At 37.0% G+C, this 11754-nt stretch overlaps 2 protein-coding genes across 2 annotated transcripts; one reads left to right on the forward strand and one right to left on the reverse strand.

The window, feature by feature from the left end:
* Positions 1-1224: 1224 nt before the first annotated feature.
* Positions 1225-3547, forward strand: pdyn (prodynorphin). The gene is made up of 3 exons (XM_016548467.1): positions 1225-1330; positions 1536-1673; positions 2655-3547. The coding sequence occupies exons 2-3, from the start codon at positions 1548-1550 to the stop codon at positions 3285-3287; spliced, it is 759 nt and encodes a 252-aa protein (XP_016403953.1). The 5' UTR covers positions 1225-1330; positions 1536-1547; the 3' UTR covers positions 3288-3547.
* A 1120-nt stretch (positions 3548-4667) lies between these two features.
* On the reverse strand, positions 4668-10223 carry LOC107737064 (glucocorticoid modulatory element-binding protein 2-like). The gene is made up of 10 exons (XM_016548468.1): positions 10154-10223; positions 9529-9697; positions 9375-9454; positions 8674-8798; positions 7703-7806; positions 6746-6903; positions 6538-6609; positions 6316-6453; positions 5623-5745; positions 4668-5515 (listed from the first exon to the last, which is right to left on the reverse strand). The coding sequence occupies exons 2-10, from the start codon at positions 9660-9662 to the stop codon at positions 4893-4895; spliced, it is 1557 nt and encodes a 518-aa protein (XP_016403954.1). The 5' UTR covers positions 9663-9697; positions 10154-10223; the 3' UTR covers positions 4668-4892.
* Between the last annotated feature and the right edge of the window lie 1531 nt (positions 10224-11754).

The following is an 11754-nucleotide window of genomic DNA, read 5'->3' on the forward strand; positions in this document are numbered from 1 at the left end:
ATAGCAACAGCTGATCGCGCGGTTTCCGATTATAGTAAAATTATGAACTGATTTACTACCGTTGTCACATTTTTATTGAGTTACACATTACAAGAATAACCACTTTTGTGTTTTTGGTTTTAGATAATTAGCGTTAGCTAAATATTTTTTTGTTTGCGCTTGAGAAACCTTGCAGATTGCGTCCAGAAAAAACGGGGGGAAAAAAAATCGCCTTTAAGGTCATTGTATAATTCACAGATCCACGTATTGTATACAATAAAATAAAAATCCACATCATACCAAAACTTAGACAAATTAGTCAGAGAGCGTTTTCAATAGATTTCAAATATATGCTGAAGCGAGAAGAAATCATGCTCGCGTGAGGACGTATCCATAGCAACAGTGCTTTGCGTTACTGGAGGATACAACAAAAACATATAAAAATTGGATTATTTATTACTTTATTATAGTTGTGCATATCACAAGTGTATTACAAAAAAAACAAAAAAAAACTTCTGTGTTCTGTTTAAGAACGTTTGAGTAAAAAAAAAAAAAATCGATTCATTAGAAATGGGTCATAATAGGCTGTTTCCACGGCGCTAGATTTACTGCAGCTGTCTTTCCTTGAATCACCCAATACTGAATTTTGGAGTTCCGGGAGCGTTACGCGCATGATGAACGGAACGGAACGCAATGTCGACTGGAACATCCATTAACCCCGGGAGGTTAACGGAGGACAAAGACCCCATTCGTGGAAAAGAGGGCCTTACTCTAGTCTGGATATATTTGAAAGAACTGTGATTTCTTTCACCGCAAATTTACCGGACTTGTTGAATGAGAATTAAATTAAAAAGAGGAGCTGTGGTCGTTGAAAAGAGAAGACAAACCTGCAGCCTTGAGTACAAGTTACCCGTGGCACACCCTCCTCTTCAAAGTGGGTGTGTTTTTAATTTAATGAAAGACTCTACCCTTGTGAAGTAAATAATTATAACTAACTTCGTATAGCCTAGCTATTAAACATTGAAGCCTATCCATATAATGTTAAAAAAAAACATTCTTAACCCTTTTGCGTTAATATTAGCAAATGTCATTATTGTTTTTATTATTATTCCTGAAACGCTGCATCATCATCGCGTGGGTGGGACCAGTCAATCCGCTGGCTCGTTGTTCTCATTGGTTCATTCAGGTGGCTGTGTGAATAAAAGTATGGAGACTGAATCCAAGTAAGAGCAAACCGTAGATGGATAAAGAGTGACTTCGTCAAAGGACACGAGAACAAAGAAGTTTCAGCCAGCTTCGCCAAGTGATCGCCTTGACGCTTGGAGAACAAGAAGCTCTGTAGGTACTCAAGGTAACAGAGGAGATTTTGTGTTGTCACACGTACCTACTAAAGGTTTGGGATATTAAACGGGTAAGAAAAAACAACATAGCCTACCTAGACAAACAAAGACCTCAAACATAATTGATGAATTGTTGAAAAACCTCAAACACCTCCCAGCAGAGAACATTAACTGAGATAGTGCACTTAAAGCTCGTTTTCTTCTCTCGTACCACAGGAATCGCTGTAGATGATGGAGTGGCATGTTTTGGTGTTGATGCTGAGCTTGCCAACCTTGAGTCAGGCAGATTGTTCAGCGCAATGCATGAGATGCACGCAACAGATCTCCGACCTGGACTCTGCAGTGAACCGCTTGGTAAGATTACTCTCAGTTCTCCTTATTTTGAAACAGTGTTTACATGCACTTAACTTTGTCATAAATGTAATGAATGAGAAGTAGATGAAAAAGGCAAAACCGACAGAAACAGATGAAACTTTATCGTTATTGGTTTTGTAGTCTACTTGTACTATGCACAGTGAAATAAAGTTAGCGTGTAATCAGGAGTGCAAATAGTATAAAACATTGACTAAATTGAACAAATGAAGCATTGAATGGTAGCATAATGTAAATTATCAAATGAAGGGTAATATGAATGAAAAAGGAGAGACCCACTTCAAACTAAATCGAATACAAATCTAACATTTATAAATGAAAAATAGAAAGGTCCCTCTGTAATAGAAATTAGAAACGTTCGCATCCTTTGTCATTTACAACTAAATTGGGCGCATCTCTTTTGGGGCGGGCGCATTCAGCACCATGGAGAGCGCGACGAAAACGCGATCGTTTAGATTATCATATTGGAGAAACCTATACTGAAAAAAATAATACATAAAATAAAATTACAAATTACTGTTTCGTCATACAACGTTTAGATTAAAAAAAAAAGATTGAGATGTTTTTACAGTTAAAATGTTATTTGTAAAAAAATCTTTATGGCATCATACAATAAAACATCTGAATTGGTTCTATTCTTAATGTTTATCAAGAGCAAACTTTAAAAAATAATAATAGCCTACATGTTTTGTCAAACAACTATCTTATAATCAATAACTATTTTGGCTGTATGGAGTTCTCGAGTTACTTACTATATGATTCTTTCGAGATTAAAAAGCACTTGATGTTTAATTTTAGATTCTGCAGAACGTGTACTGGCTTCTTTCTTTATGTGATGGCTTTACTAAAGAACTAGCTCAGAAAACGTTCTTTGAGGAACGTCAGGTGTCAGAATGCAAAATCCTGAAACTTTTATTTTCAAGAGTGCGCAGAGTCGATCTTAACCTACTTTTCTTTCTGCAGACTTGCACTTTAGAATGTGAAGGAGCCGTTCCGTCTACTAGTACATTAGACAGATGTGAGAAGGCTTTACAGGAGCTTTCAGATGAATTCGCGGAGCTCAACCCAGACGCCGACGGAGAACGAAGCGCGTTAAACGCAGAGGATCTCCAGGAGAAGGCGTCTAACCTGGTCAAACGATACGGGGGCTTCATCAAGAGGATAGATAAGAATAAAAATAAGTTTTTCGCCTCACCATGGAAGGAGAACGCCATACTAAAAGGACTGTTCGCGAAGAAATACGGAGAGTCGCTCTCGAAACTGGGCGAGCGAGACGTCCCGTCGATAACGGAAGATGGAGAGGGCAAAGACGTGACTGCGGAAAACGAAACGGGAGTTTATGATAACGACGTTCCTTTAATCGAAGCCAAACGTTACGGCGGGTTTCTCCGCAAATTCGGGCCAAAAAGAAACAACTTTGTGGATAACACCAGCCCGCAGGTGTTGCAGAAGAGATACGGCGGGGGTATGCGAAGAATTCGCCCGAAGTTGAGGTGGGACAACCAAAAGCGATATGGCGGGTTTTTACGGCGCCATTTTAAAATCTCCGCGCGCTCTGATGAAGAGCCCTCATCGTACGAGGACTATGCTTTTTAGGCTATTGTATCATAGATAACTTAATCAGAACTCATTAAGCCAACGCATTTCAGTCCCCCCCCCCCAAAAAAACGTGTTGAGGCTGTTTTACTATCCCAAATGGCTGCTGACCTCTTGACGCCATCAATCACCAGTCAACCTGTCAATCATGCGCTCAGGACGTTTCAGTGACCAACCACTTGTTGTTGTTTCCCGTTAACTTTACCCCTTGTAAGCAATCAGACAACCGACTGCAGATAATGCTTGTTTAAGATGACCAATAAAGGGCAAGAACATTACCTGCTAAAATTGTGCGTAAATATGTTGTGTGACTTTTTTCCCCCCATCTTAAAACTATAAAACTAAATATTGTGATTTCTAATAAATGAAAGACGAAATGTTACGATTTACTACCATTTACTTAACGATTTATTAGCTTAAACCATTTTTACTCTAGATGTTCCTTTCAGTATTGTCCATCTCAAAGTCAAAGCTCAAAGTGCAGAATAATGTTTAGCTAAATAGCGCCACTTGTTGGTCTAATTCAACACATTAAAATTATTTTTTCCTGTAGTGCTGTGCTGAACAAAGACTTGGCGATATACAAAAAGCAGCTCAGACCTTACATCTCTTCTGTGAAACAGCTAAAACACCTTGTTTTACTATGGTAAGTGTGTTGGGAAAATGCAAAACAGTCCACTGTTGAACTACAAGGAATATATTTAGAATCAGTTTTTTTCAATGACCGCCTATTCTTAAAATTTGACATTTGATCTTGGATATCACATTGTTCATTATGAGCTCAATTTGCTGTATAGTCCAATTTGTATTTATTTTGAAAGACAAGATAGTTATGGTCCAAGTTAATGCGTTTTAAATAATCATTTATGTCAAGTACAGGTTACACTGTAACAAGTATTTTCAGAAATACTACAATGAAAGACATCAATATGGAGAAGAACTGATAGAGAAAATGTGTTATGTGAACAGTATAAATAATGGAGTGAGCGTTATATCCAAAAAACATTATAACTACAAATTATACACACACTGGTCAACCATGAAAATTTAAGGACAAAATGTGCCTTATGTTTCTTTTTTTTTTTTAAATCCTTAAAGGGATAGTTCATCCAAAATTAAAATTCTGTCATCATCTATTCACCCTCAAGTTGTTCCAAATGTATGAACTTCTTTCTTCAGTTGAACACAGAAGATATTTTGCAAAATGTTGGTAACTAAACTGTTGACAGTAGCCATTGACTTCCATAGTATGGAGAAAAAAATACTATGGAAGTCAATGGCTACCGGCAACTCTTTGGTTACCAACATTCTTCAAAATATCTTCTTTTATGCGCCACAGAAGAAAGAAACTCACACAGGTTTGGAACAACTTGAGGGTGAGTAAATGATGATTCATTTTTGGGTGAACTATTGCTTTAAACAATTCCGCCTATATTTCACCAAATTGTAGTTAGATTACAATTAAATCAAATGCAATGCAACAACTGACATTCATTACAATACCATGGCTGTTTTAGCAAAAAAGTTTAAAATTAACCATAAAAATGCAAAAAAGTTCATCATCTATATACAAATTTTACAATACACTGACATCAAATCTGAACTTCACAGATTCAGAATTTCACTCCTACTAGTCATCTCTCTCTGTTCTGTAGCCGCTTCCGCCTGCGGCCCAACGGTCTCCTCAGTGGCAGTGTTTACGCTACTGACACCGCTGACCGTGCTTACGGGTACCGCGACTACAGTGCCGCCTGCTGCGCCCCCTACTGGTGCTACCAGGTTCTGCACCATAGCTCCAGCTCCCACTGCGGGCAACGTGACCAGCTGAAACGGACTGACCACTTTGACGATAGTGGGTGCCGCGGACCCCTGTGGAACCGCGGCGGTGCTCAACACGGTTAAATTAGAGCCTTCAGACTGGAGTTCGGTCCCTCCGGGTGATGTCAGCACTGTGTATCCGCCAATCAGGGGTGACTGAGTCTGAGCGGACAGCACTTTGTCCAGCGGGATGCCAGCGAGCTGCGTGATGGGCAGGGTGAAGTGCATGGGCTGGGTGGGCGTGGCAGCCACGGTGGCAGGACCCGAGACGGCACGGGTCAGACGGGGGCGTTTGGCAGTGGGAGGCGAGGTCACGGGGGTCAAGGTCATCAGGACGTTGTTGAGGTGCTGCGATTTGCTCTTCAGTTCTTTGGCGCGTTTGCGATGCTCGTCACACTGTTGCTCTAGGGCTATAAATGCAAAAACGTTAAGCTCACTTACTTTTTCCTTTAAAAGCACAGAATAAACAAAAAATCTGTGGCTGGATAAGGAGATATACCCAAAAACAGGTACTGACCCACTAAGCTGCGTGTGTACTGCTCCCTACAGCGGTCCATCTGGCTCTTGTGACTGGCAAGAACTTTCTTCACCAGGTCCAACATCCCGAAGTTCTGGACTATATTGTTGAGCAGAGCAGCATCTGTTGACAGATTCAAGTAATGAACAATATCAAATCAGTCAGAAGTCTAATAGAATATTTGTGTACATCTGCAGCAAATTAAATCAGAAATAAAAACCACCATATAATAAAATCTAATAATCGTATATATATTATATATATAAAAAAAAATATATACATTTGTATAATATTAATTATATATATGTATGCATATATATAAAGAGAGAGACACACACAATTAATTTGAACATTAAACAACAACAAGAATATAATCTATGTAATATATTCTGAAATATTCAGAATACGTAAAAAAAAAGTCACATATATCATATTAATAATGAATATATCCTTAATATTACATTAATAATGAATCAAATTTGAATATCAAAGACATACATACGCAACAAAACTAAATTCAAGCACTGAAACATAAGAGCATGTACATCAAAAGGTCTTTAGGATTATAAGAAACAAAGTGTGTCTAAATGTTTGACCAGTAGCAAATATGTGGGAAAATAAACAGAAGTGGGTTCAAACTGATTGCAGCATTAGGTTGTTTAGCTTGAACAGGTTTAGCGCCGTCACTCTGACCTTTAACCTGCAGTGGCGGGTCTTGGATTCGCTCCTCCAGGCCCTTGAGAATCTCCTGGATCTCTCTCTGCAGGTCCTCCATCACCTCCTCCAGCAGCCCAGCATCCTTCAGTCCTCTCCAGAACGTCATGGTGTCCTCTGTAATGGAGCAGAACGGCCGGCGAGAGCGTTAAACCCATTAACTGCACAGATTAACTACAATACATTACAGAAGTCTCTCACCTCCGATAGCCGTGACCCATTCTGTGCTGTCGTCACCAACATCTGCGGAAAACGAAGCGGAGGATCCATTCACTGAAACATATTTACAAATGATTAATCACTGCTCAAACCATTCAGTGGAGCTACTATGAAAAACAGACAATCGATGTCATAAACATATTTGAAAGTCCATGCATTAACTATCCAGATTCATTCTGTGTGTTCGTACTGTCCACGGAGGCGGGGGTCGCAGGAGCCGTTTCTGTGGACTGCTGGCTGCTGAGGGACACTCGTGACCCCACCAGGTCAATCTTGGTACTGCGGCAGGTGTTTGAACACAGTCTGGAGTGCTGATAAAAGTCCAGCTCACCTGAATCCATAATCTTCCTGCAGGAAAAACCAGGAGCTACAGCTGAACAATATACAGAAAACTGAAACTTCCAGTCAACATGATATCAAAATGTCACCATCTACAGTTTGACAGTTGAATTTATGGCACATACATATATACTATTGTTCAAATGTTTGGGGTCGTAAGATTTTTTTATTTATTTTTTAAATATTTTTTTAAGTCTCTTATTCTCATTAAGGCTGTATTTATGTGATCAAAAAAAAAAAGACCAAAAACAGTAAAATTGTGAAATATTATTACAATTCAAAATAAATGTTTTCTATGTGAAGATCTATTAAAATGTAATTTATTCCTGTGATCAAAGCTGAATTTTCAGCATCATTACTCCAGTCTTCAGTGTCACATGATCTTCAGAAATCATTCTAATATGCTGATTTGCTGCTCAAGAAACATTCCTGATTATTATCAATGTTGAAAACAGCTGTACTGCTTTATATTTTTGTGGAAACCATTATGCATTTTTTTCTTTGATGAAGGAAAAGTTCAAAAGAACAGCATTAGTTTGAAACAGCAACCTTTTGCAACATTATAAATGTCTTACTGTCACTTTTGATCAATTTAATGCATCCTTGTTAAAAATATTTAAGTATTTAAAGAATTTATATTTAATTATAAAAGGTCAGATAATAAGATCAACACCTTCAGTGTTTTAATTTTCAGTTTGATAACCAATGAAATCTGGGATGAGCATTTATGCTATATATTAATATACTGCTATAAAAACTGCCAGTGCTGGGATGTATTTCTGGTTTATATTCTTCTTCTGCCACAAACCTTAACATGGTCCCATTGAGGCGAATGGCTCTCTTCCAGTCCTTCAGCGTGGACTTTCCTGCTATATAGACAAACTCCTTGGGACTGATGAGATGCTCGTTCAGCTGGAACACAGCAGTGATGAATATGAAGCGTTATGAGGAGCACAGCCGCAGTACCAGAGATGGGAAGCAGTTATATTATTTCAAGAACAGATAAAACTGTCTATGTGGCAGATACCGCTGGCCAGCACAGTCCGTTACTCACAGCAGCACATTTATAGCAAAACAATGCAGTAGCTTCACAATCATTACTTACAGATCTTTTTTGAATGTATTCATGAAGAGTGTTAATAATAATATAGCATCTCAATAATAGCAAATTCATGAAAACCATGAAATAATACTGAAGGATGTATGATATTATGCAGCGACTGCAACAGGCTAAATAAATCAAAACGTATTAAAATCTTCTTAAATCATTTTAAGTTTTTAAAAAGTTATTACAGCAGATTTGCATGTTGATGCAGTTTTAGAAATACAGAATCTGCTGTTTTTACGTAAGACAGTACTGTTTGCAAACATAATAATCAACCATTTAATAAAAGAATGTATTTAAAGGTGCCATAGAATGCATTGATACAATATTTTACAATATATAATATATATATAAATATTTTAAATTGTTCTCTGATATCTATAGAAGGTATGTGGCTTAGGTAAGAGCAAGAAATCTCCAGAAACGGTTTTACATGTACATTTACAACCCTAGGATTTGTCCCTAGAATGAAATGGTCTGTTTTTACCTTATTTGGAAGGCTCATGAATAATAATGTTGAGCTCTGCTCTGATTGGCTGTTTCACTTTTGAGCTCTGCTCTGATTGGCTGTTTCACAGTGCGGCTCACTTCAGTAGCTCACACAGCAGGAAGGAAACACAGGGAAAATATATAAACTATTAGTGATCCCGACTGTGTTGACGTCATGTATTTACCTGCACACATTTGATGTTGATCCCAGGACACACAAACTTCTTCCATACGAGGTTGGCTTTGCTGTCTCCACAGGTTATTGGGTAGAGTATATCACCCTCTACATCTGTATCTTCAGATATTTTCACTGCGTAAATATGAATATGGCATGTCTAATAAAAAAAAAAATCCATTAACTATCAAAATGATGATGTTATTCAGGGTTTACTAAAACATTTACTGAAACAAAAACAAAACAAAAAAACTTTATATTTCAATACTTATTTTATTTCGGTTTCGTCCAAGTTGCAGTGCTAAAATAACTAGGGATGTAACGATTCACTCAAGTCACGATTCGATTCACGATTTAGATTTCACGATTCGATTCACGGTTTTTTTTTTACAAAATGAGATTTAAGACCAATTATAAATAACTAAACTAAATAAATTAAATTAAACAATAAAAACTACACAACAAAATTACTCATTTTAAAATTAAAGTGAAAACATAAAATATTAAAACAATCTATAACAGTATATGAATTAAATTAAAATAACACTGATATGATGAAACAATGACCATATGTGTTGCTCAATTGGTATACTACTAAACTGTTAGTAAAATCTAAAGTGGATTTACTAGGGTAAAATCACTGTAATGAACCACTTTGGGTGGATTATCGCTTCATTAGAGTGTCTTTAATCTGCCAAACACAATTCCTACCCAACACAGTGTCCTTGGGCAGGGAGATGGTGGCACTAGACTCAGCCTCGGACTCCATGGCTTGCTCCATAATGTTTTCCCTGTGAAGGAAAAGACGAAAGCTGCTGTGAGTCTGGCAGAGGTGCATGATGGGACAACAGGTCTAAACGCTCACCCAGACTGTTCTAGATCCGTCACAACCAGTATATTCTTCTCCTCCTCGGCGGATGAAGTCTGACCCGCGGTGTCGGGGGTCGTGACCACCACCACCTCCTCCATGTGGACGTTCACCTCAGAGGACGACGTCATGACGTCATCAGCATCTGACAGCTGTCAATCAGCATCTGATGGGGGTAAATTATGCTTTATTTACTCACTGCAGCTAGGTTTACTCAGATATACTTTTACAAATAAGACTACTGTGTTGTGGTACCATAGTAAAATTATGAATCGGATGGTTTTACCCTATATTTTTGATATATAGCATGTTAATGAACGATAACTACAGTCACATACCTTTGTATTCAAAAGACCTCTAAAAATACCATTGTAAATGTCCAATACCATTGCACATTTTGTTAGTATAATCAGTTATTGCATTCATTAATAATGATTAATTATAGTAGGCATGTTCACAATCTTAAATTTACAGATTATCAGTGTTTTGAGTTTTATCGCTGAATGTTTGCGCTTTGACCGAATTAAATACAAAAAAGTCGCGGCAAATATGTGCGTATGTGGAGGACAAAATCGCAATTCAAATCACACGCAGAAAAAAACAGTATAAATCGAAACTTTACCCGCAAGAGTTTGAATCCGTCGTGTTTAGGAAGCGCTGCGCAGACAGACTCTACCGCGCATGCGCTCTCGTGACGTCACGCGCTGGGGTGTGATAAAATGGGCGGGGTTAGCGGATTGTCTAAATAACATTTTTTTTTTCTTAAGTTCAGGTCTTTGTTTTGTTTTAATTCAACAGTTATTAAAGTTTCTTTAGTATGATTATTGAGATTTAATTCATTGTCCAGCGCTGAAGAAGAACACAGTTACTATTCTGAAATTTCAATGCCGCACAATGGAGGATTCGGGCTTTCTGGGCCTCCATGCGCCCACTCGTGGAAAGTTCAGAAACAAGCTGCTATCGTAAAAACTAAGTATTCACAGGCAACACTTGGAAAAAAAAAAATCAAATTGACACTGCGGTTCAAAAGTTTGGGATCAGTAAGATTTTCAGTAAGAATAAAGTTAAAAATAACAATGTTTATTGAAAATATAAATATTATATATAAGTCTTTATTATCACTTTATCAATCCTTGCTGATTCAAAAAAAAAAAGAAAGAAAGAAAAATAACTGACCCCAAACTTTTGAACGGTAGTGTATATTATTACAAAATATTCCTATTTAGAATAAATGCTGTTATTTTTAACTTTTTATTCATCAAAGAATCCTGAAAAAAAGTATCACAGGTTCACAGCAAAACTGTTTCCAATATTGACAATAAATCAGCATATTAGAATGATTTCTGAAGATCATGTGACACTGAAGACTGGAGTAATGATGCTGAAAATACAGCTTTGATCACAGAAATAAATTATATTTTAAAGTATATTAAAATAGAAAACTTATTTTAAATTGTAATAATATTTGACAATATTACTGTTTTTACTGTATTTCTGATCAAATAAATATATCCTAGATGAGCAGAAGAGACTTCTTTAAAAAAAAATCACAATTCTTACTGATCCCAAATGGCAGCATACATTAAAAAATAAATTTGGACTGAAATATAATTTGCATATTAGTCTTACTGTTTAACTGCATTCAACTTTTATTTATTTTACTTTTCACTTTTTTCATTTACATTTATGCAGTTCACAGATGCTTTTATCCAAAGCGACTTACATTGCATTACTTACATTGCATTCAAGGTATACAATTTTATCAGTATAAATGCTCTTCCTGGGAATCAAACCCATGACCTTGGTGACCTTTGAGCTACAGGAATGATTCTCATATATATATATATATATACAGTGTCATGCGAAAGTTTGGGAACCCCTTGCAGAATCTGTGAAAATGTGAATAATTTGAACAAAATAAGAGAGATCATACAAAATGCCTGTTATTTTTTATTTAGTACTGTCCTGAGTAAGATATTTTACGTTTACATTTAGTCCACAAGACAAAAAAACTTTTGAACAGGATGAAGATGTCCCAATTTTTCTTATTTTGCTGAAATATAATTTTTTCCCATTTAGTACTGCCCTTCAGAAGCAACAGAAGATACTTGCATGTTTCCCGGAAGACAAATTAAGTACAATTTCCCTTGATCTTCAAATTCAAAAAGCTTTCTTAATGCATCGTGTTTCCTTCTGGAGCATCAGTGAATGTTTGAACCTTTT

The sequence above is a fragment of the Sinocyclocheilus rhinocerous genome, unplaced genomic scaffold (assembly GCF_001515625.1).
Source record: "Sinocyclocheilus rhinocerous isolate Xijiao unplaced genomic scaffold, SAMN03320098_v1.1 scaffold464, whole genome shotgun sequence".
Classification (NCBI taxonomy): Eukaryota; Metazoa; Chordata; class Actinopteri; order Cypriniformes; family Cyprinidae; genus Sinocyclocheilus; species Sinocyclocheilus rhinocerous.